Source organism: Mytilus californianus, unplaced genomic scaffold (genome assembly GCF_021869535.1).
Source record: "Mytilus californianus isolate M0D057914Y unplaced genomic scaffold, xbMytCali1.0.p SCAF_12, whole genome shotgun sequence".
Classification (NCBI taxonomy): domain Eukaryota; kingdom Metazoa; phylum Mollusca; class Bivalvia; order Mytilida; family Mytilidae; genus Mytilus; species Mytilus californianus.
The window spans coordinates 23,438,704-23,465,364 of NW_026262604.1; the positions used below are offsets into that span (position 1 = coordinate 23,438,704).

The following is a 26,661-nucleotide window of genomic DNA, read 5'->3' on the forward strand; positions in this document are numbered from 1 at the left end:
AGATTTATTAATTTTTTTAGGCGTCATTTTACAATTGCCATCAATCTTATAAGAAAAAAATCCTATCAAAAGATAAAATACTTATAAAAGAAAAAATGCTGATGAAAATTTAATAATAAATGAAGTAAAATTTCAGTATTGTATGAAGTCGTTGATGTGATTTGACTATTTTGTGAATCTTTTCTTTTATAATATGCCGTGGTTATCTTAGGTAGAATAAATTATGCGATTAATATATAAAAGGAACAGACTGTTCTTTTTACGATCATCCTTTTAGCAATTGCTTTGATCAGTCTTGAGTAGATTATATTCATTGTCTTTACAAATGCATATTTATTCCCTGAAGTGTTGATCGCATGCAATTATTAACAAATCAATAATACAGGCAAACGGGCTGTGGTTTATCTATATGAATGAGTATGATTTCAAAAAGAAATGATATGTAGTGGTTGTACATGAAACGAATTTATAATAGTATGCAATTAAAAAATAATGTATAAAATATGTAAAAGGAACAAAATGGTTATTTTTTATCTTTATTTTAACAGCCTCTTCGTCGACTTTTGCGAAGCAATAAACCTTAGACACAATTATTTATCTTTTATCAAGATGTATATTCATATTGTGCATATAGCATGTATATAAATGTGTTTGTTGTTGAAAATAAAACCATGAAATTCACACACAAAATAAAAATTGATTAAAATAAAAACTTCTGTTTTGAAACAAACAAACTAACAGCCCGTTCTAGCATTCCTTTTATCAAAACAGAGGTCTTTTGTGAGAAAAAATTAGATGGAAGAATCAATCTTTAAGCATAACAAGAGTTTTACATTAAAAAAAATAAAAATGGAATGTTGGAGAAATTCCGCAATTCAAAAAAAAAAAAAAAAATAATTGCTTCATTTATGACACTATTGCAGGAAAAACCCACCGAATCTTTGGTTTCTTACATCAAAATCTCAACATCAGCTCAAAATCGACCAAAGAGCATACCTATAAAATGTTAGTAAGACCGAAAATAGAATACGCCATGACAGTATGGGACCCGTACTTGAAAAACACATAGATAAAATTGAAAAAGTACAAAGACGAGCTAGACCGAATGTAACCAGTAGACATAGAAATAGATCAAGTGTCAGTAACATTATACCTGAATTAGGATGGAAAAACCTACAATATAGACGAAAAGAAGCTCAACTCATCATGTGTTACAAAATAACAAATGACCTTGTTTCATCTCGGCCTCTAGTAAGTGTTCTACAACTAATCTTCCAGTGCTTTTAACAAGTTCCTTAACTACTATCAAAGAGCTTAGCATAAACTATTGTAATAAAATATATGAAAATAGTGGAATTAACTATTTTTGGAGTGTAAAAAATTCTATGGATGTTTTAGATAAAGAACGTGCTTTTGATGGTCTTTTTGATTCTGTTGACAGTTTTGACTTTTCTACCCTTTACACTACATTTCCACACGATCTTATCAAACAAAAATTTGACTATTTAATTAAATGGTCGTTTGGTAATTGTGAATGCAAATATATTTGATGCTAAATTGCATTCAATTGATAAATTCAACAACACATACCGTTATCTTGATGATATTTCTTCCTTAAATAATCAAGAATTTTCTCACTATACTGCCGAAATTTACCCAAAGGAACTTACGTTAAATAAATCAAATTTAAACGGTAACAACTGTCCTTTCCTAGATTTAGATATTTCGTTTTTACACTGGAAATTCCACACTAAAATTTACGATAAAAGGGACGATTTTTCGTTCCCTATTTTTAACTTTCCCTTTTTGGATGATGATGTTCCTTTGGTACCATCTAACGGTGTTTATATTTCACAACTCGTTCGCTATGCCAGTGTCTGTTGTGCCGTTTTTGATTTAAACGAACGTAATTTATGTATTACTGGTAAATTATTAAGCCAGGGATTTCGTTACCACAAATTACTTAAAACCTTCACTTAATTCTTCCACAGATATAAAGGTTTGGTTTTGAAGTTTGGTTGTAACTGTAGGAAACTTATTTCAAACGGGATTGCACATCCTCATTTTTACGGCAATATTGTTTACCGTGCCCGGAAATTTAGAAACGATCCTGGTAAACTTATCGATCCTTTAAATAAACTTATTCTAAAAGGTTACCAATTCAACATTGTAATTAGATCATTAAATATTGTTTTTATTGGTACTAATATTGATTTTGTTATCAGTAAATTAAAAGCAAACTAAATATAATTGTTATATACATATACACATTCGTGTATCTACAATCTGTCGATACCTGTATCTTGGCATTGCACAAGGTCATGTTTTTCTCTGACTGTTTATGACGTCTTTACACTAAATCCATTGGATGTTGGATGTGTACGGATTGATAATTTAGTCCTAGATCCATGATATTTTTTATTAGTTGTTAGTGGAAAGTAAAATCACAAAAATACTGAACTCCGAGGAAAATTCAAAACGGAAAGTCCCTAATCAAATGGCAAAATCAAATGATAAAACACATCAAACGAATGGACCACAACTGTCATATTCCTGACTTGGTACAATTATTTTGAAATGTAGAAAATGGTGGATTGAACCTGGTTTTATAGCGCTAAACCTCTCACTTGGCTTTGAACTAGCTGTCAGTAACTGCGAGTACTCTCAGATCTGTACTTAGTGTCTTTTTGTTGTTTGGATATACAAGTACCCAGCCACGTCCACTTGTATATGTATATTTGTATTTTTATCCATCTGATGAGTTAAGCCTCTTTCAACTGATTTTTATAGTTTGTTCTTATGTTGTACTGTTACACCACTGTCCCAGGTTAGGGGAGGGTTGGGATCCCGCTAACATGTTTAACCCCGCCACATTCTGTATGTATGTGCCTGTCCAAAGTCAGGAGCCTGTAAATAAAGGCAACAGTAGTATACCGCTGTTCGAAACTCATAAATCGATAGAGATAAAAACAAATCCGGGTAACAAACTAAAACTGAGGGAAACGCATCAAATATAAGAGGAGAACAACGACACAACAAAAACAAAACATTAAAATGTAACACACACAGAAACGAACTATAATATAACAATAGCCACTCCTGGCTTGGTATTGGACATTTTAAGAAAAAAATGGTGGGTTGAACCTGGTTTTGTGGCATGCCAAACCTCCCGCTTTTATGGCAATGTTAAATATAACATTAAAATGACAACATTACATGACAGGATTACAATACAAATAAATGGGAGAACATATAGAACAAAGAAACACACGAATAAACAAAAGGCACCAGGTTTAAAATCCAATACGCCAGACATACGTCTCGTCCACACAAGACTAACCAGTGACGCTCAGATTAAAAAAAAATTGGAAAGCCAAAACATGTACAAAGCTGAAGAGCACCGAGGACCAAAACTTCCAAAAAGTTGCGCACAACACGGCAGGTGTTTTCTGCCTTGGACAAGAACATCCTTATTATTTAGAATAATTTATAATTTTGCAAACAGTAATTTTCATAAAATGACTATATAATAGATATACATGATAAAACCGAAGTGGGGACTAACTACAGAATAAAAACGGATACATTACATAAAACAACTTATTTCAGTGGTTGTCGTTTGTTTATGTGTTACATATTTGTTTTTCGTTCATTTTTTGTACATAAATTAGGCCGTTAGTATTCTCGTTTGAATTGCATTACATTGTCATTTAGGGGCCTTTTATAGCTGACTGTGCGGTATGAGCTTTGCTCATTGTTGAAGGCCGTACGGTGACCTATAGTTGTTAAATTCTGTGTCATTTGGTCTCTTGTGGAGAGTTGTCTCATAGGCAATCATACCACATCTTCTTTTTTATATAGTAGCCATAGAACAAGAGTAAATACCTACAAAAAAACAACAAGAAGCTCTAGTCGGACAGGAAATCATACTTACATATTACAGCCAGCCACCAAAATACTATAGGAAATGATCCTTCTACGTAAACACCGTCAATGATTGGAACAAACTGCCTCCAGATGTCGTCACAGCAAAGTCACTTGAGATATCCAAGTCAAACCTTCTAAATAAATCAACTCAACAATTTGTTTATAACCAGGTTTAAATCATTCACAACTTGCCAGAATATTCATCATGTTGAATGTGGGCAGTATTTGAAGAAAAATAAAATTGAGAATGGAAATGGGGAATGTGTCAAAGAGACAACAACCCGACCATAGAACAGACAACAGCAGAAAGACTTTTTTCCTCATTATTGATCGTTTTGACAACTGTTTCATGACTTCGACATTTACATAAAGAGGTAACTGAATCCTGATTTTTACGTTATCAACAAATACCAGCTATTCAAAATGATTATTGAAAAGGAAAGTTCTTAATTTTAAATAAGTGAATGACTTATTTTGTGAATACAATGACTGCAAGTGGTAATTTGCAATTCTTTCAACTGAACTTGAAAATAATTGAAACCTAGAACTGCGCGAACGTTTGAGCGATCATTTAACGATATATTACGTCAGAAAGATGCTTCGTAAGTAATCATGTGATTTTTAATATTTTGGTTTTACTTTAACCATTTGAACCATTCAGTCTGTCGGATCGAGGATTAATTCGGCTATATTTCTGTTCTGAGATTAGCACATTTATCTTAATTAGAAAATGAAATTTAAGAACTGGTAACAGACGACTTTAGTGTACGTTATGATGGAAATACGTAGTCAGCTGATATGTGTCTTCTTCCGACCAGATATGTTATTAAGAAAACAACCAGATACCTTATTTGAAGGATAGTCTTGCTTCGTTTTGATTATAAGTGGTTCTTATTTTTACCTGCAGATTGAAGAAAAACAATTGCGCGCCTTTATGATGTCATTTACCAGATAGAGGGGATCGCTTTAGACTGGTACCCGGTCGTTGTTTGACGGACTTTTCCGAGTTCAAAAAGGGATCGTTACGTCCGGGTGTATAGTTCAGAAACCAACATTGAAATAAGAGTTTTCTTTAACTCACTAATAACAAACTAAACATAATTGTACAGGGCGAAGTGATCAAGTACAAAACTTAAATTCTATTATTGCCAGTGTTTAATCTAAAAGGTCTTTGGCTCTGTTTAATTTTAATCATTGACAGTGTAAAAATTAAAATAACAAAAATACCGTAATCCAAGGAAAATTCAAAGCGGAAGGTCTCTTAACAAATGGCAAATTCAAATTGTAAATCTCAATCACATCAACAAGTGGAAAACAATTGTCATATTCCTGACTTGGTACAGGTATTTCCTTATGTAGTAAATGGTGGATGAATTATAAATTATAAGGTACTTTTTTCTCGTCGACCTTTCAAAACACGCGGGAAATCCGACGAACGAGGTATTAATTTGGCGCGGCCTTAGTGTTAATTTTTCAAAAGGTATTTTTGATCCCGATATGATATGAATATTTCAATGTACTTTTAGATTATTTACTCTAGTGCAAATATTGCCAAACTATATAAATTTATAGATCACACAAAATTCAGAGTGAAACAAGGTTTCAGATGGAGTATGCAGATCAAATCGACAGATCGGTCTCAAGTAAAGACAACAACTAACAAAAAAATATAAGGCTTATTATTAAATGAAAATAATAAATACCGATCTGAATGTCAGCAAAATATGTGTCGAGTGCAGTTTTTTCACAACAATTAAGTACATATTACTCCACATTGAAAAAGAAAAAAAGGGAATGATTGATTGATTGATGTTAAATGTCATTTTGAAAATTATTTTGCTATTTCGTGGTGGTCCGTATTTGTGGAGGAAGCCAGAGAGCCAGGAGAGAACCCCGACCTTTGGTAGGAAAACTGACAATCCGGGTCAATTAATATTGGAATCGAGCACACCTGTCATATGTGCGGGATTCGAACTCGCAACTTTAGTGTTGACAGGCTTGTGATACAGATGTTCGACTACTTAGACCACTCGGCCACCGAGACTGTTTAATGAAAAAAAAAAAAAAAAATAACAACATTTTATTCAGACTCGACTAAACAAATTGAAAAAAAAACAAACAAAAAAAAATTCCTTTTCAAAATTGAACGTCCTGTAGTTGCTCATATACACGTTATTTGGTCTCCGTTTGAAAGTGTTTTTATGGGCAATCATAATACTACTGTTTTGTTTTTATTATGCTCAGTAAGATCAAAATCACGATTTTGTTTTTTGATAAACGATAACAAAACACTTAATCTTCTCGTTGTCATGTTTCTATGTTTCAACTGAGTAGGTCAATTTGGTCTTGCTTTTTCCATTAGTACAATTTTTTTAAGTAGGATTAGCCAACATGTCCAACTAATATTCTATACGTCAAATTAAGGCTTTGCAATTTTTATCAACAAATTTTTTTTCATAGCACGGAAATGTCCTCCACTTTGTGCAATATCCTGCCCTTTTTGACATATGCTGGATGAAAACTTCTGTCCAATTTGTAAATGCAACGCAGGTAATAGTTTTGTTTTTTAATTTAATATGAAATGAAAAGTACGTGATAATAGCAACCGCACCAAGCTTGCATTCGCTATATATAAACATGACATGTGTTGATTATTCAATACTAAATCGTTTTTCGATGAGAAAATATATGAATAAAAGGAGGGATATACGTAAATGAATCCAAAAGAACACATGAACAGTATGAAAAAAATTCAACTAAAGGTAAAAATATGAACAGGTATTACTACACTATTCCAATATTTCTTTAGACAGTCATTTACTGCTTCAAAATGGAAGTATGTTTACAACACATTATGGTAAACAATATGTTAGACATGTTTAAGAAGACAATATTTCTGAGAAATATTCACAGAAGAAAAGTGCATTTTGGACAGATGAAGGTTATAAATTATGTGCCCGTTGGTAAGAAGGACAATAATACTTTATAGAAGAATGAATACCTGCATCTTTGTAATATGAAAAAGATTCCAAGCTAAGGATTATATCTGCAAGACGATGATGTGTCTCTGCAGACGAAACATGCGTCTGGTGTATTTCGTGGTATTTTTTTTACATTTTTTGAAAGAATGTTTAACTTTATACCTTAAAAAAAACAGTAGAAGCATGTTTTACTAGAAAAATGATGATAAAGATTTAACAGCAAATCTATACAATATACAACAATAACAATGTAACATACGTTTGTGAAATGAGCGAGACTAAGATTATTCAAGCAATTTTCAATGTATATGCTGTGACGAAATAAACTTAAAAGAATGTAAAACTGCATTGTACATGCGCAATACAGCACCTTAATTATACTCATCAACAAACTAACACTAGCGATCCACCTTTTTAGATTAATTGATAGCGATAACAGAAAGCAAAAGTACAAATACAAGAACTGTTCATTTCTTAATAGTATTTCAATCTAATGGTTGTTCCAGATTAATAGTACCAGAGTTTGTTGTTTTTTTTTTTTGGGGGGGGGGGGGGGGGGGTTGAATTTTTTTTCTGTTGGTGGTTTTATGGCAGTTTATTTTGTTTCTTTGGGTTGTTGTTTATGTCTGAAATCAAACTCTGTGGTTTGAAGTTGAAATCGATTTTTTTGGGTCGGCATGTCTTTATCAAATGAAAATACGTATACTAAATATCCAGGCTACAAGACGGTATAGGTACTTTGATTCAGTCATAGAAACGCGAAGACACGGGTGTGATCTAGTACTTTTCGTATATTTCGCAAAACTGTAGATCTTATATTGCTGTCTAAGTCCGACTGTAAGAAAATATAACAAAAGGTATGGGTAACCATATAATTTGCACGCTGGAATTTACCTAATTTGTATAGATTAACCATGGGAAAACACGTTCGTGTGTATAGAAAGAAATCTATCCGATACAGCTTTAAAATGTTATAGAAGAGAGCTTATTTTTGTATACAGATAAAAAGAAAAAAAAATGTCACATGTTAGTGAGGTACGTCTGTAATCATAACAACAACAAAACAATAATATTGAATAGTAAATAAGCAAATGACAGACTTATATTGCAGCGTTTGAGAATACCTGCCGTTATTTGTAGTTTTGTGAGATCAATCAACAGCGGGAGCAAATACCAACAGGGCAATTAAAATCGTGTCCAATAAAAATAGTACCGTGGCATAAAATTAAAAACGACAGAAAACAAATAATTATAAGTACTGTAAACAAAGAAAACAATAAATCTTCTCTCTGGCACTGTTCCTATGTTTTAAATTCTGCCTTAACTTTTGCAACTATAACTTTTTAGTGGTTACCAACCAATAATACTAATTTCAAAGGGAGTCTATATCATTTCTATCATTTGACAGAATCTTTAGATTTAGTAGTATAGATTTGTATAAGCATACCTTTTATTGTGTAAGGCATATTTTGTCTGTTTTTAAAATAAGATCCCTTTGAAAATTGAATATGGTTACAGTTGTTAGTCTGGTGTCTATAATACGTTTATAAGTTTTTTTCTTTAATTTGAAAATAATACCTAGTTATCGTTTTAAAATTGTGAAGACAGGAAAAAGGTTTGAATTTGCACTTAGCGATATTTCCGATTAGGATATGACCGTGTTATCAGCAAGATGTGCATCCTTTAAAGTGGAGTGTTTGCAAGTTAAACATTAATTGGGGTACAATAATAGGTGAATGCTATTCCATAGTATTGTTCAATTTATGTGTACTTATAGGTTAAACAATGTAACTAGTAGTGACAAAATAGATAACTATGTGTTGTACATTTATTGTGAATTCATTTTGTCTTTAATTGGTAGATATTTGATATATTTTGTACGAAATATAGAGAATGTATACCTCATATTATTGCATAGATGAAAGTCGTTTACATAAGGTGAAAAAGATCTTTAGTGAAACCAGGCTTATTACTAAGCAAGATAGAGTTAGCTAACAAATTCCGAAACTGAAGAGCATTGAAAACCAACACATCAAAAATAATTCAAAATAAAAATGGTTTCGAATGATTACAAACATTGAATAAGCAAAGGCAATTACAACATATATCAACAAAAGTGTCATTAAACATCAACAAATGAATCAAATGTATTTTATGTTCCAGAGAGCCTCTGTGCTTGACCGACTTCACTAAGTATACAAGTCCACACAGAATGTATCAATGAAACCTTAAATCCATAGATAATCTACGTAATTTGTATTGAGGAGAACCAATTCATTTATTGACGAACGGGTTAACACTTTTCCACTTCTCTGTTATCTTAATTGTGTCAAAAATAAAAAGGAGTATGGCAACGAAGGCCTTAAAGTGGCCTTATAAATCAAACAGAGTTACATCATATGCACATATGGCAAAATCCAAGATACTTTATTCATATGATTTGCGCATGTGACTTTGGCCCTTTTGATTAAATTACTACCCTTCGTTTTAGATTGAAAAGATAAATTATGTTTAATTTGCGGATAATACAGTCCTTTTCCGTCATGAATCTAAAACTAATGTGTCTTCGAAAACTTCCATTGGCGGATATTTACAAAATTGTTGTAAAATTCTGAAGAAAAATGCTTAAAATTTGGACTTTTTACGAAATGGGAAGGTTGAAATCATCATGTTTTTAAAAAAAGTTGGCCGAAAACAGGTAAGTTAAACCTTATTTCACTTTAAAATTCAACCTACAAGGTGTTTCCCTATATGCGGACAAATCATTAATCATATCTTGTTGTATCTTAATTTCTATTTTGAATCTTGCTCTTTTTTTCGTTTTTTTATATAGCAATAATACTACGGTTACGCTTCCGATTTTCAAACTAAAAAGGCCGAAAGTTTTCAAAGTAGACAATGTCCATTTGTACACGAGCAGAAGCCAAAAAAACTTCCACAATTCACCTATATGCGGACAAATTGTTGATTCGATATAGGAATTAGCATATTGGCATTTTTATTTAAGGGGCATGTGTAATCCTATTGTAATGGCTGCCGTCATGATAAGGCAAAATGGCCGCTATGCAAATAAGCAAAGTACCCCTAATTTTGCCATATGAAAAAACCTATATTTACGATCTTATATGCAAATTTAAATAAACTAAACACTGTTGCTGTCTGTGTTCGTTTTATCAACGTCTCCAAACAGATGTTATTTAAAAGTTGTTAGCTAAACAAAAGTATAACAGAAATATCAAACTCCAAGGCAAACTCAAAAAGTAGGAAGCCACAAAAACGGACGAAATCAAACGCTATCAATCAACGGAAGAAGTTAAAAACAACTGCCATATCCCTGACTTGGTACAGTCATTTTCTTCAGAAAATAGGGGTTTAAACTAGGGGTTTAAACTTGGTTTTATAGCTAGCTCAACCTCCAACATGTATTAAAGTTGTTTGTAGTTCCGTTTTGTTGACAAAATTGGGAGAGCAACCCCAACAGACATAATAGGTTAATTTGAAAATAATTCGGATCCAGCTGCCAATATTGTGTAAACATTCATCACAGACATACATGCACAACACAACTGACTAAAAAACCCAAAATAAAAGAAATACCAAACAGACAAATGAATCTCACAAAGACGAAAACGAATAGGTGTAAATAGTAAATTTTACAATAACGTCAACTAAAAATGTTTTTGTCGTTGATAGTAAATGCCGCATATTGTATACACTTTCTCGATAAAGAAAACATTAAGTAAATATAAATACAATGGTTACCAAAATAGAAACAACACTGTAAAATTCCACCTGCACCAGGAATACTCAAAGTTAAAAAGTCAAAAATCCGATAGCGGGATAAATAAATTTGGAAGTTAAATAACAAGAAAATACCGAACTCCAAGGGAAATTCAAAACGTAATGTCCTTTATAAAATGGCAAAATCAAAAGTTCAAACACATCTAACGAATGGAAACAAACTGAGTACCAAGTCACGTCAAAAGTCATACCACCAAAATAAACATAATAACACGAAGACAAATAACGGTGAAACTAAAATAAAAAGACACATAACTTCAACACTTAGAATCTATAACTAAAGACCATATTGTTATATTTGTAAAATAGACACTGAATATTTATATTTTAGGTGTTGGGCATTTTCGATGACATTTTTGAGATAAAAGACGAGATGTTCTTTGAAGATACCATGGCTCATTATTGTTTTAGCTCAGATGTTTAGCAAAGTCCGCAAGCTCTTGAAAATCGTAAAGGTTGAGAAATGTAACTCCATGCGGGTGAAGTTGATATATTGGAACTATAGAAGGGAAACATTTATAATTTCAAAATTGAAATTGTCTGGTTGTCATGGATTCTGGTACTGTGATGACCGCTGTTGTCATATTCGATGTAAATGTCTTGAAATTTGGGGAGGAAGTTGTATCTGTCATTCCTAATCTATTGTTCTAGTTCTAGTATTAATGGGACCTTATTAGAAAAGTTTGAACTATTAATAAAAAGAAACGTCATCAATATACCTTAATGTGAAATTAGATTATCTTGTTTCCTTGATCTTCTTGCACAAGTGTCTGACGGAATTCCCGATAATATGAACATCAGAAAAGGTCGACCAGGAGTGGTGCAAAAATGGTTCGCATAGGAACGCCGACAACCTCCTAAACAATTATTCTCCCAAATTAAACAAATGTGTCAATGAGAAACTCCAGCATACTGATCACTTGCTCTACGGTGTAGACGGTTTTAATTTCGGGCTCATCGTTAACAAAATATGTAGAATTATATCCTAAAACAATAAATTTGTAGAGCATGGTACATGTAGTTTTTATGGAGGAAAGCATTAAGGAGTATTTTTTTTTCATTTTTCATGTGGTGTATTGCTGTCAAGGATAGAAACCCCGAAGGTTTTGAAAGAAGTTATTTAAAAAAAAACCGGGATTTTAAATTTTCAAGAAGTTTTAAAGAATCCACATATAGTTAATGCCACTATGCAAGTGAACAGTGTTACAGTAATTCTGTAATCCCTCTTGTACATCGAACTTTTGGTTATTTCAACGGACAATTCCTGTGAAGAAAATGCAGATGAGTCCGCAATGTACCGTTATTTGAACGCAGCCTTATGAAGTTTCGGTAAACACAAACAAGATTTGTTATTTATTACAATATGCAATGAGGGCACGAAGGACTTGTGGTTTGCAAAGATCTGATCTTTATCAAAGGCTACGTTACATGGAACTACCCACGTGTTTATTTATTCGTAATTCTTTGATAAGACACTCGTTGTAATAGAATGTACATGCAAACACAATATTGTTTGAAGCTCTATTCGCAGGAAAAATAACATACTTGCGGTGAGGAGACTTCAGACATTTCATAGCCTCTTTTTCTCTGAATACGGACTTAGATCGAACATTTACACAGTTTGTCAACTTATGAATTCTTCGTTTTAACCCATTCTGACAGAAATTCTAGCTCAATCTTTTCTCGTTTTGTCCATGTTCTTGTGTGATCCTGGACGGAATCCATTATTATTGCAAAGTTATGATTCTAAATTGATGTGTTGTGGCTGTCTAAATTTGGGACCATGAGATATCACATCCTGTTGAATTATATCTGGATCACCAGTAATAACATGGCCAGAGGGCTTATAATTATAGGGAGAGTGGGACAGTCAAATGCAAGGGAATTTTTCAAGTATTCTTCTAAATCAAGATATTGCAGAGCTTTTTTATAGTTAGATATTTTAGGGTCAATTGCTACTTTTAGGGACAGACAAGAAAAGAACGCGGATTTTAGATGTGACTTCTTTTTGACGAAGAACGTTGTTGATGTTAAAAGCACCAATTTCTTTATTTGAAAACAGAATGAAAGGAATTTTCTATTTTTATCGTACTATAGTTCTTATTTTACTGGTTTCAATAGACAGAAAACAGCTGCACCACAAATTAAACTTACTAGTCTGAATATTTGGGAAAACATATCGTTACATCCATTGGCACGGGCATAATCTCTTACACATTTATAAAAGTTTACATGCAGTTACAATAAAAAGGTTCGAATGTAATGTAACACAAGCGGTACCTGGAGATGTAAAAAAAACGTCATCAAAGTTCTCAGGGAATGATCAAGATTTGGAAGACATTTTTAGTTTAGGACAATGGTTATATTATTGACCATGACTATGCTTGGGTCTTAAGCTAGTGTTGAAAAACTAATAACATTTACATCACTGCAGGTTGGATAAAACAGCTGTCCTATACCTTTGATATTATCATTACAACCATATGACATTGCAGTACATTATTATCTTATCCAGAAATTCTATCTGTTCGGAACTGAGTACTATCAATATTATCAGATTGCATGTTTTGATGCACCGGTAATGTGCATTTCTTTCTGGACAAAATGGCTACACCCTTCTTCTAAAATAAAAGTGTTATAAAAAGATGTATACATATGCTAACATAAAAATAATGGTGGTCCTTGCATGTGGCCAATTTTATTTGAAACTTTTAAAAAGTTATGCAATAATTAGCCAACATTGTTATTTTCTTTATAAGTATAAAAAAAAGATGTGGTATGATTGCCAACTCTCCACAAGAGACCAAATTACAAGAAATTAACAACAATAATTCACCGTACGGCCTTCAATAATGAGCAAATCCCATCCCGCTTAGTCAGCTATAAAATGCCCCGAAATGACAAATGTAAAACAATTCAAACGAGAAAACTAACGGTTTAATTAATGTACAAAAAATGAACGAAAAATAAATATCTAACAGCAACAAACGACAACCACTGAATGACAGGCTCCTGACTTGGGACAGGCACATACAAACAGAATGTAGCGGGGTTAAACATGTTAGCGGCATCCCAACCCTCCCCCTAACCTGGAAACATTATGACGTCATAACGATATCACAATAGTTAAAATGAGCCAAAATTTGTTGAATTAGTTTTTGTTATTTATATTTTTAGATATTTTATCATTATTGACGGAGTTTTAACGATTGACATTGTTCAATTTTCCTGTGGTTTTTTAATTGCCTATAAAATAAATTTTAAGCTCATGTCAAGTTGTATAGTGTTTGCCAACCTTACTGTTGATAAATATACTTTCCAACGATGTTATTGCTGCGGCTTGGCGTCATCTTGGTATTAGGTATGTATTCATACTCATTTTACAAGTTTTGTATTAATTATATGCTGCCTTGTGATGTTTCCAACATATCCTAAAGAAATATATTGCTTAAAATTGCTAATACAGGAGCTGTAGGATATTTTTAAAGATAGGTAAGAATAAAAATTACAAAATGATGAAATCGCTGATAATCTTTAATTGAATAAATTTTAAATATACATATTACATACATTGCTTGCACGAAAACTTAGATTAGATTCAACAGTAGTTTATCCACTTTTAAATGTCCTAAATCAATTTAGAAAATAGATGTAGATATAAAAAAAATAGTTAATTGAATGCAATCTAAAATGTTTTTGAATATAATAATTTAATTTATTCAGAACTTTATCATTATTAATGTCTTGTAAATAATAATTAATCAGCTCTGATAAATAATGTGATGGCACATAACTTTCATATTCTCATATTCAGTTAAGTGATTGACATGTTCTATCTTATGTTTTTAAATTTGAACCTCCGATAAATGCTGATATTGATTTGGTTGTTATATAAGAGAACAAATGCTGCTTAAAAGTCTTTTGAACAAACTGTGATAACGTTGAGGCAAACATTTACGACATCTGATAACTCTGGACCAAACACCATAATATCTGGTCAGTTCTTTCGTATTGCTTATTAAAAGCGACATAGGATTTTCTAACGTCATTAGTATCATATGATAAAGCAATTGAATTGTTCCGTTCCGAACACAAACTGAATCAAGACAAGTAACGCATATCACACATGATCAAATGCAAGAGGGCGACGTTTTTAAAGTCGCTCTATTTGAAGATTATCGCACCATTACAAAACAAAACTTGCAATCAATTTCATTCACAATTGTTTCAATTTACAGGCATAGGTTTGGAAGTCATACACGAAAGTATAGCCAAACGACAAGCAGATCAATATCCAAGAAAAGCCAGGCCGGCTGTTAACGCCCTTGTCCAGCTGGAATGTGTGATGACGGTACAAGTTGTTGGAAAGATTCATATGGAGGAGGTGCAGGTCGTGTTCCGGATAAAGCAAATTGTCCTCCTAATCAACGCGACGACGGGACAAGTTGTTGGCTAGATAGCTATGGGAGAGGTGCGGGCAGAACACCTGATAAAACAGCATGTCCTTCTGGACTACGAGATGATGGTACCAGTTGTTGGAGCAATGCACATATATATGGAAAGGGATGTTGTTGCACAATCTTTGGATGCTGTAACAACTGTCGCGGTGGTTATCATGATGATGGATGCACGTGCAGAAAAACAAATGTAGGCATAAAAGTGTCGCTCTTTCATCGACAAGGATGTAGATCGAACAAAGAAATGAATGGACGTCTTTGCTATCCAAAATGCAGAGCTGGATACCATGTAAGTGGATGCTGTATTTGTACTCCAAATGTCGGCCCAGGTATACGAAAAACACCTGCACAAAGGCAAAGTTGTCGTAGTAACGAAGAAAGACTCGCCTAACTGTGTTACCCTAAATGTAGAGATGGTTATAAACCTAAAGGATGCTGCGTTTGCGAACAAAATGACGGACCTGGTATAAAGGTCACACTACCTCAGAGACAGTATTGCAAAAATAATGAAATCAAACTGAAAGGCGTTTGTTGGGAGACATGTCAAAGAGGCTACAGTGATAATGATAAGGCGTCTGTAAGAAAATGTAGAGAGAACTAATGAACAGACAATAAAAACCGCAGTTGTCATAATATATGACTAAATAGAGATGTCGGCAAACGGCAATGAAACGACAAAACTAACCATGATATATCTAGAGGTTAATATACAATATTAAACCAACTTACTTTAAACGTTTCTCTTAATACTTTGATAGATACAAACATTTGGTTTACAAAAGTAAAGAGATGTGGTATGATTGTCAATGAGACAACTATTCACCAAAGTTAAAATGAAGTGGACGTAAGCAATTATAGGCAACCGTGCGGCCTAAAACAATGGGACAACCCATATCATATACTAGTAGTCGGCAATAAAAGGTCCCGACATGAAAAATATAAAACAATTTATTGAGAAAACGAACGGCCTAATTTAGTACAAACCTAAAAACAAATATCACAGATAACATGAACCAATGACAACCACTGAACTATAGGCTCCTGATTAGTGACAGTATGAATAAGAAACTGTGGTATGAGTGCCATTGAACTCTCAATCCAAGTCACAGTGTACTGTGGATTCATTTATTTTCGTGGGTACCAATTTTCGTGGATTGAGATGAACTTGCATTTTCGGGGATAGTTGATTTCGTGGTTTTACCAATGTCTGCATACAACCTTATAGAAAATGTGTTTTTCGTTGAACATTTAAATTCGTGCTTTATCTATATCCACGAAATCCACGAAAATTGGTACCCCACGAATAATAATGAATCCACAGTATAAATGTTAACAATTATAGGTTAAAATACGGTCTTCACCACTGAGCCTTGGCTCACACAGAACAGCAAGCTAAAAGGGCCCCCAAAACGACTAGACATTGTAAAATAATTAAAACATGAAAACCGACGGTCTAATCTATATAAAAAACGAAAAACAAGAACACCTATGAACCACACCAACAAACGACAACCGATGAACAACGGGCTTCTGACTTTGGACAGGTGCATAAAAATGCAGCGGGTTCAAAGGTTTAATAAGACGCCAAACTTCACCCTAACCTGAGACATTAGTGTAAAATTACAACATTAAATGACACACTATACCCTCAGCCTACCCTAAACCTGGGACAGTGGTGTAACAGCACAAAATAAGAACATACAAAAAAAATCAGTTGAAAAAAGCTTAACTCATCTGATTGATACAGAGCAGAAAACATTAAACAAAAAACGTGACAGGGTATTAATTAATTCCTCATTAATTCCTAACAACTGGCCGACCGCGCAAGACCCTTATGGGTAGCCAAGGTCGTTAACCCTCCCTCCCTCATCATCATCCAAACAACAACTCTTAGAGAACTCGCGCTTACTGACAGTTAGTTTAAAGCCAATAACAACTAATAAAAAATCATGTATCTAAGACTAAAACACCAATCAGCCTAAGACGTCTTGAACCCTTTAGCTCATTGTACATTGTACATGAAAACGTTGAAGAGCTGCTATTACTAAAACTTACAGTTTACCAGAAAAGGTATCGATCCAGGGTTGATAATAACAAAGAATTACATTGAAAAAAACAGGCTTATAATTTAATATGTCAGACTTGCGTTTGGTCTACATGAGATTCATCAAATTCATTAGTTACGTCGTTTGTTGCTGTGTTTAACATTTAGTTTTCTTTTTTTTTTTTTTTTCTTCATTAATCAGACCGGTAATTTTTCTCGTTTGGATTCTAACATTAACTTTTGTCATTTTGGGGACTTTAACAGATTGCTCATTGTTGAAGGCCGCCAGTTGATCTTTAACTTCTACGTCACTAGGTATCTTGTTGTGACTTATCTCATTGGCAATCATGCCATATCTTCTTATTTTTATATTGCCATTTTCATAAAATAATCAAAATCTAAACTAAATCCATTAGTTCTGTCTTTACAAATTTCACTAAGATCTGAGGTACTTTATAAACTAGCACTTACGAAAGAAGAGGAACTTCCCATTTTAGAACTACAAAGGCTTTGGTAACATATGTTTGTAATGTGTTACGTATTAGAATTTCGTAAGAGTCAAGTGTAGATGTCTTTACTTAAATCAACAATAGACTATAAATGAAATACAAATTAACGTATTTGTTCTATGTTTCTTATTTTATTCAAATGTTTTGATATGCATATCATTTTCATATGATGAAGACATGATAATTGTCATTTTGCTTGGTTTAACCTGTTACCTATTCTAACAGCGGATTCGGACTTCTTTTAAACTGAGTGTTACTGTGCGTATTGCTATGTGATTCTACATTGGCTAGAGGTATAGGGAGAGGGTTGAAATATCACACAACATGTTTAACCCCGCCGCCTTTTTTTACGGCTATCCCAAATAAGCTTCTGGCCTTTGTTAGTCTTGTATGTTTTTTTTTTTTTTTTAATTCTGGTCATTTATATGTTTATATGTTTTATATGTGAGGTCCATTTTTGCGGAATAAGTACACTTTTTTGTTTAGGGACTATCTGAAACCCGCCTCCGGGTGCGGGATTTCTGGCTGTTTTGAAAACGCATTGGAAGCCTTTTGCTGTTTTCCAACTAAACAATTAGTGCATTTCAACAAAGGAAAATCAAATGTCAGTGTCAAGGTACAACGTATGTTTTTGTCACAAAATTAACATTATGGTTGAATACTTCATATTACGGATGCATATTTTGACTAAAACACTTAGATAGACGGATAAACCCGTTTACTGATAAATATGGCTATACAATCTTGTATTTCTCAAAAGCTTTCTTTATAGCTATTTATATTTATATATCTATAGCTTTTATCTGTCCTTGATAAGTGCCCCCATATGCGTCATATACAGGTCTAGCATCATTCAAGGACAAGTTTTTTTTTCAATTAATTGTAATTAAGTTGCGTTAAAATTTTGATATATTGATATAAACAATATAAAAGGATCAAACACAAGGACCTTTTCATTCTTTATTTGGTCAATGATATGCTCCAGTCTTCACTACACTCCCCCCCCCCCGAAAAAAAATCAATAGTTAATTTTGAGTGATATCTTTAACGTAGGTCATTATAGTGAAAATAACACTTAATATGCCACTTTACACGCTTTGAGTGCACAAATGTGATAAACTACAATTGCATTCTGTGTGTATTTGTCAACTGGTTTAAGAGTATAAAATGGAAAAAAAACAGTTCATTATTTCATGCGTACGAAGCGCTCCTGGATTATGCTTTATCAGGAACGCTCTGTGCCGAATATTCAAAAAGCAATATGCATAAGAACAGAAACAGTCAAAGAGCAATATGACCAAAAAATGTTTTGACAAAATAATATGCAAACACTCTAAGGTCAGCTTTGTCTAAAGGAGTTGAAACCTAAATTTCTTACTAATTTCTAGGCTTTTGGTATTATAGTATTTTCCAAATATAAGGAAATTGTGGCATAACAAATTATTGGAGAAAAAATGTTGCGATTAAAATTAAAATAAAACTCAATGTTTATAAAAAAAAGGACATGCAGTATGATTGCCAATGAGACACATATCAACCTAAGTTCAAATGAAGTGGATGTAAACAATTATGGACAACTGTACGGCCTTCAACAATGAGAAAACCCCAATACCGTATGGTCGGCTATAAAAGGCGTCGACATGAAAAAAAAAATGAGACATTTCGATTAAGAAAACAAAAACGGCCTAATTTACGAGAAAAAAATGACAGACATGAACCAACAACAACCTGTGAACTACCGGCTCCTGAATTGGGACAGGTACATAAAGAATGTATCGGGATAAACATGTGTGTGAACGCTCAACCTTCCCCTTACCTGGGACAGTGGTGTAAAAGTACAAGATAAGACAAACTATAAAAATCAGTTGAAAAAGGCTCAACTCATCAGATGGATACAAAGCAGGCATGGGGTAATGCAAATTTGTAATTGTAATGCATGGTAATGCATTACATTTTTCCAAGTAATTGCATGTAATGTGTAATGCAGCAATTTGTGCATTACATGTAATTGTAATATAATGCATTACTTTAGCAAAAAGATGTGTAATTTCATGCATTACATGGCATTACATGTCATTACTTTTTTCACATACTACATCTTTAACATATTGTTGGAGTTTTAACTAAACCAAATTTAAGATTTCTTGATTAACTAAGAATATATTAGTCATTAGAATATATTCTTTATTTCATCTTATTTCATACATTTTCCTGCATAAAAAGATTGATATATGAAAAGCATAGCTGTATTGTTGTCATAAGATCAAAGAATATCTTTGTTTTGCTTAAATAAAAGATAATTAAACTTTGTTATAAAACACTAATTAGTTTGTTGAACAATCAATATTTTCACCATTTAGACAATTGTTCATTAATTAAGGTCTATGTTTATTTTATAATTAGGGAAGTAATTCACAGTAACTAAATATTTCGTTTAAAATTAAAAAAAAAAACAACAAAAAATATATTCATTAAAGTAAAGTCAACATTAAGTTAAAATAATTAAAAATTGTAAAAGTCTAATTAAATAGACTTTTTACATGTATACTTATATTCAATTCATGGAACAGTTACTGCGTATGCTAGAATCTATTGTGACTTCTAGTTGTTTTTCAAAATGTTTAATTTTTCTATTCACTAATAAAATTTTCAAATGTAATGTGTAATTCAAGGCATTACTTTGCAAAAGTAATTGTAATATAATGCATTACTTTAATAAATGCATGTAATTGTAATTGTAATATAATGCATGGTTTGGTCAAAGTAATTGTAATATGATGCATTACATTGCAATGTAATTCGCTCCATGCCTGATACAAAGCAGAAAAAACATCTTACAAAAACACAAAGTGGACTTGGACGGGTACGTATACATTCTCACAACAAAAAGACACTTAAGTACAGATTTGCGAGTATTCGCAGTTACTGACAGTTAGTTAAAAGCCAATAACAACTAATAAAAAAAAACATGTATCTTAGACTAAAATATCAATCAGTACACATCCAACATCTAATGGATTTAGTATAAAGACGTAATTGACAGTTAGAGAAAAACATGACCTTGTGCAGTGCCAAACAAAGTGAATATGTGTAATATTAAGTGTGGTTTTGATTTACTGTAAACAAAATCAATATTTATACCAATAAAAACAATATTCAAAGATATGATTACAGTGATGAATAGCTAACCTTTTAGAATTAGTGTTTTTAAAGGATTGATAAGTTTACCCGGCTCTAAATAACCGGGCTCGGTTTACAACATCACTGTAAAATTAAGGATGTGTTATTCTGTTTGAAATAAGTTGTTTACAAGTACAGACAAACTTTGTATCTAAGGAAGAATTTAGTAGAGGTTTTAAGCAGGGTAGGAAACTCACTGGAAATGTCTACCAGACCACAGGGCTGGCTGCATAAAAAAATTACCTGTCCTGATCAAAATTTACCAGCCCTGAAAATTAATGCAATAAAAATCCAACCCATTTTCCTTCAAGATTCTAAATTATGTTTTTGTGTTTTGAGATGTTTTAATGACTAGAAGTATTATTAGATAAACTTCAGGATTTTTTGTGATGAAAATGACTTATGACTGCTTATGTAAAACACACTGCAACAAGACTTACAAGTGCACATTTAAGCAGACACTGCTAAGCCTAATGACCATTTGTTCAGAAGCAAGGTGTGATTTCATTTTTAGAATTTGGGGTGGGCACTGGGGGGTGTTAGTTTGTCTCCTGTGTAATTCAGCATGCCTTTGTTTGTACCTTTGTTCCACAAAATTACTTTTAAGCAAATAAAAATAAAATTTTGGTTTCATTTATAATTTTATTGCTCCTCATTTTCACAATATTTGAAACTCAGTCAATGTCACTCCTGTCACTACCAGTACCAATCTCATCACCAGAATAAAATCCCTCCTCCATGTCAGAAAAACAAGAATCATTGTCAGAGTCAGCAGCTTTGTCAGGGCAGGAAGCAGCAGTTTCCAAATTATCTACAGTATTTGTAAGTTCTTGTGTTTCATCCTCAATGACATTCATTATTTCTTCCATCTGTTGAACAACAGTTTTTTTCACCTTTTTTTGCATGAAGTTTGGTCGTCTTCTAGTTCCATTGGTGGATTGCATGTTCAGGGTTAAATTGTGTAATTGGATCTGAATGCAATTGTATTGTCATCAGTAATGTCATTGATGTAGACTTCAGTTTATTACGCCATTGGTTTTTGATAATTTTCATTTGTGAGAATCCCCTCTCACATTCTGATGTTCCTGCTGGTAGACTCAACACTAGATCTATTACATTCAGTGCATTGGCACACTTGTCTTGGTACAGATCATTGATTGTGCTCCAATTCATCTCATGGACTTTATGACTGAAAATAGATACATAGCCATAAAATATTTAAAACAATGTGTTTTGACATACAGCAATTATCATTGCATGAATCATGAATAGAGATGGTATAAGCAATTTGGTTGACTTTTCAAAGCCCTTTATCTGTAAAACAAAAAATACTTGAACATTTTTTTTCACCAAAACTCAGCATTTTTGACATTTAATACTGAATTCTAATTGCAGTTTAACTCACTTTTTATACAATAGGTTCTTTAATATTGTCCACTCTGGTTCTATGTTGCTTACATCTACACCATCAGTCTGATCCAATAACTGTCTATAGTGGTCAACCAGATTGCTTACCATTTCATCACCAAACTCTACAATAGATAACACTTCCAATTTCAAATCAAATTTGCAAATTTATTAAATAAAAATGAAAATCTGCAATGTCAAAGATCTGTGATTGTAATCTGCAAATACATTAGGTACATGTACTTAGAAATAACAAACTGTCTGGAAATTTGGAACTGCTGCTGTAGCACAGAGAAAACTGTATATTTAGTCTATATGGTTCACCAATATCTATCTTTATTTTCAGGTTTGTAGAGAAATCAACATTTCAAGGAATTTGAAAATTAATTTCTGTTTGCAAAGCATTATAAAATATGACTTTAATAAAAACAGAAATCAGCATGATAGTGTTAATTAAGAAATTAATTTTTAAAAGAACAGATCTGCCCTGATTTTTTCAAATATACCAGGTTCATTATCAATAGTTGCAGGCCATGAGGCTAAATCAGCAATCTTGGTAGCTTGTTTTACACCTTCTGTTACATCCTTAAACCTCTTTTGAAGACTCTCAACCAAAGCTTTTAAGACCTTTACTGTTTGACCCTCATAATCATCATTTCCCACAAGGAGTTCACCTTCAAATTTGCCATCATTACTAATAATTTCTCTAACTTTCCTTAATTCTGGACCTGGCCTATAAAAAAGTTAGCTGTGAATATTAACACGAGTCCATGATCAACAAAAAACAATCTGTCAATCATATGCAGATATATAATTAGTGCATTAGGTTTTTAGTGAGATATATAGACAAAGCAGATTATTATACATGACATGCATATATTACATGAGGTAAGACGTATTAAAAGCACATGATATAGAAGTGTATTAAAAGCATATGATATAGAAGTGTATTAAAAGCATATGATATAGAAGTGTATTAAAAAAATATGGTCTACTCTACATGGTTAATAGACTAAGGTCTAATTGTTTGTCCTTTCCTAAGAACTGCACTGTAAGAAGTGAATGACACTTGAAAAAAAGTAATAAAAGATTATTAAAACATGTAAGTGATATCTGGATAAGTTTCAATAAAAAAGTTATTGGTAAAGGACAAACAAAGAGAAAATGAAGCTGATAATGTGCAAGCCTGCATTATGTTTAAAGCTGAATAGAAATGAACCTTGCTTCTAGTTTTTGTATATTGGCTATGGTACACTCTAGATCCTGGTGAACTTCATAAAGGCAAGTAGCTCTCTGCTGCAGGCACATGGAAAGCTTGGTCAGTACATTGACAACATCATTAATGAAATGGGCAAATACAATAACACTCTTGCTTCTGAGAAGTTTAAGAAGATACTTTGCCTTGGATTGTGTAGCACTCTGAGTGTTGTGTAATGAAACCTGAAAAAGAATTGTGTACATGTAGTATATAAGTAATGCACAGACTCAGACTACCAGTTAAGAGGGAATGAGTTCATAGAAAATCAAAAGAAAGCTAAAGCATAAAATATAAAAAATACTGTCTTCATTGAAAAATTCACTTGGCAAAGTATAAATATAAAATCATTGTCTGATGTATGAGAAAAGTATTACAAACCTTACATGTATGGTACTCATTTTTTAAATATAAAATAAATTGAAAAATCATGTAAAATTAAAAATACCAATTTTGCTGCATCAGTGAGTGAGTGACCAGATTTGGCAGATGCACATAGCAACAATTAATGTCTCTTCAGTGATGCTCGAAGCCAAATTATTTTTAATTCTAAATCTAAGTGCATTGACAATTCGTTATGGTTACCTGTCCAAGATGAGTGACAAATGCAGGATATCCCTTCCAGAGACTGTTTAGGGCAGTCTGAACATGTCCTAACCATCGGGTACCACCAATCCTTGTTGGCATTGTCTGTTTGATCTTGAGTGCGGTAAAGGTCTGCTTCAAGTTGCTTGTCTGTTTAGGACTTTTGTGGTAAAATTTAAACAGATCATCTAGGAGACTAAAGACTTTAGTAAAAACTGGAGCTACATAAAAGTGGATTTTTGGAATTATTTTGGATTATTAGAGAGCTACATAACTATTGTAAAATTTTTCATGTATTACTGTTATGAATATGACATAATGTTGAAGAATGAAGTATTATTTAAATTTAATTTATAATTTATTTTATTGTTGTGGCAGTGTAAGATTGATACACAAAATGATAAAAATTGGAGACTTTAACAGAAAAACCAGAAGTTGTAAATAATAATGTTTGGATTGCATTTAATCTAGTCAAACGTACCTCAATTAACAGTATACTAGTAAAGAACATACCCTTATTAGAAAAAGAATAAAGTAAAAATAAACACAAGACAAACCTAATAATTTGTTCTTTTTATACCTTGAAAGCAGTTTTGTATGCAAGTTCAATTCTATGTGACATGCACTGGACCATGACTACAGAAGAGGAAGCATTTTCTCGAAAATGTGCAATAACACCATTCAGCTGTCCCGTGTTCACTGATGCGCCATCCCCAGCAAATCCTACGGTTCTCTTAAGAATATCATTGACCGTCAAGTTCTTGAAATTCAAAGCTTGTAGAATTGCTGCATATATTCCTTTGGAATCAGCAGACTCACACTGAATGAGCCCAAGGAAATAGCAGTAGGCAATACCTCTATGCGCAAAATGAATGTAGACAATTTCATTTTCAATAACGGAAACATCAGTGGATCCATCAGACATAAGGGTATAAAATTTGGCTAGTTCAATCTTTTCCTCAATTTTACCCCTTTCAATTTCCGAAATAGCAACCAGAAATTCCTTGCAACTTTTGGTGTTTCTGTAGGTGTCTCCTAAGTCAATACCCTTTTGGATGTCAAGCTCACATTGCCATGTATAATCAGAAATAGGCCGTGACTTTTTCGCTATGGCATGTACATTCCTAAATAGTTTTTCAAGTCTATGAAATGATGCCTTGTTGAGGGTTTGTACTGTTTTTTCAGCTACACTCTCTCCTGTTGGTTGTCCTCGATTTTTCAGAAATTCAACTGCGTAGTTGTGGCCATCGGATTTTGCATGTGTAGTAAGGGCATCGTGCCTTAAATTTGCACAACCAACTACAAACGGGCCTTTTGCATATCGCCGAAATCTTTCAGGTACTTTTCTGACAGCCAAGGGCCCATACGCTGAACGGCATGGTTGACAAAATATTTTACCATGCGAGTCGTCACAAATCAACCACTCGAACTCCGTTTTCCAACCAGGAACAATTACCCGCTTCCTCTTAGACTGATCATACAATTTATTTTTTTCTGTTGATTCAACAGCAGTTCGCTTTTTCGGCGACAAAAGGCCCAAGTACTGTCTTAAAGACATCGAGTTTACCAAAACAAATTTATTTATATATATTTATTTTTTATTTAATAAACGCGATCGTGATTGGACGATTCGATACCAACAAGCCAATGAGTGCGGATCTTACAAACAACAGGTATCACCATGTTCCCTGCAGAAATCGTGTGGAAACACGTGGTAGTACAAGGTTAATTGACAGTCATGTTTCTTACGTGCTGTTATGAATGGGGTAATACTGAGAACTCATTCCAAAAATAGAAAAAGGTAATCCCAGCCACCTTCAAAAAATAGACCGTCCACCGGACTGTTGAAATTTAATTTTTGACCGCCCGATCGTAAAATAGGCCGTCTCGGGCGGTCGGGCGGGCTATAATTTCCAACTCTGTTTTAAGTAATTTGTTGTAACGAAATCCCTGACTGAATAACTTACTGGTAATACATAGAATACGCTCATTGAAATAAAAAAAGTCACTACAGACACGAGCATAGCAAACGGGTTAGGATATATAAAGACCGTAAATTGGTGACAAAGAAACATCACCGTCCAAAAATAATCAGCAGTCTATTGTTTATGGACTCTTTGACTCTTTGCTTTGTCAGTCAACGCCAGAATTTGACCTTGAACTCGTGACGCTTTACAACTTTTGCTTATTATTAAAAGATACAAGCAATGATAGCAATCGGCAACAAAAGATGTTAATTATTTTAACAATTTTGTGGTCAAATATCTTAGCTTAAACATAATTGTCTAAACTAGATATTTCATAATCGTTGTTGCGCATCTGTTTTGAAATAGTTTAAAGGTTCAACTTTAACTTTTCAACAATCTGCCGAAATAGAAAGCTGTTGACACCTCTAAAAGTAAGAAAAACCTCTCATTAATTAATTTGAGTCCCTCCAAAAAGTCTTTATTTTGAACCTCTTGGTTGATCGAACAAACACTTTTGCTCATTCATGGAGTTTCATGCGGGGGGGGGG

The 26,661-nt window shown here is 33.0% G+C and overlaps 1 protein-coding gene, 1 long non-coding RNA gene and 1 pseudogene across 2 annotated transcripts; 1 reads left to right on the plus strand and 2 right to left on the minus strand.

The window, feature by feature from the left end:
* Window positions 1-13,980: 13,980 nt before the first annotated feature.
* On the plus strand, window positions 13,981-15,789 carry LOC127721602 (uncharacterized). Its single transcript, XR_007991336.1, has 2 exons — window positions 13,981-14,070; window positions 14,948-15,789. It is a non-coding gene; the product is annotated as an uncharacterized LOC127721602 (long non-coding RNA).
* A 5,669-nt stretch (window positions 15,790-21,458) lies between these two features.
* On the minus strand, window positions 21,459-23,182 carry LOC127722350 (zinc finger protein 862-like; annotated as a pseudogene).
* A 244-nt stretch (window positions 23,183-23,426) lies between these two features.
* LOC127721591 (zinc finger protein 862-like) lies at window positions 23,427-26,064 on the minus strand. Its single transcript, XM_052228366.1, has 3 exons — window positions 24,727-26,064; window positions 24,147-24,371; window positions 23,427-23,746 (listed from the first exon to the last, which is right to left on the minus strand). Exons 1-3 carry the CDS (start codon window positions 25,702-25,704, stop codon window positions 23,504-23,506), a joined length of 1,446 nt encoding a protein of 481 aa, XP_052084326.1. The 5' UTR covers window positions 25,705-26,064; the 3' UTR covers window positions 23,427-23,503.
* Between the last annotated feature and the right edge of the window lie 597 nt (window positions 26,065-26,661).

Bases quoted from the DNA above. Each gene is read 5' to 3' on its own strand.
- LOC127721591 (XM_052228366.1), bottom strand. From the start codon at position 25,704: ATGTCTTTAAGACAGTACTTGGGCCTTTTGTCGCCGAAAAAGCGAACT. The intron at 24,372-24,726 runs GTATAAAAAGAA...ATCCACTTTTAT, and splicing joins CATACAAAACTGCTTTCAAG to GTAGCTCCAGTTTTTACTAA. The intron at 23,747-24,146 runs GTAACCATAACG...ATTCTTTTTCAG, and splicing joins TTGTCACTCATCTTGGACAG to GTTTCATTACACAACACTCA.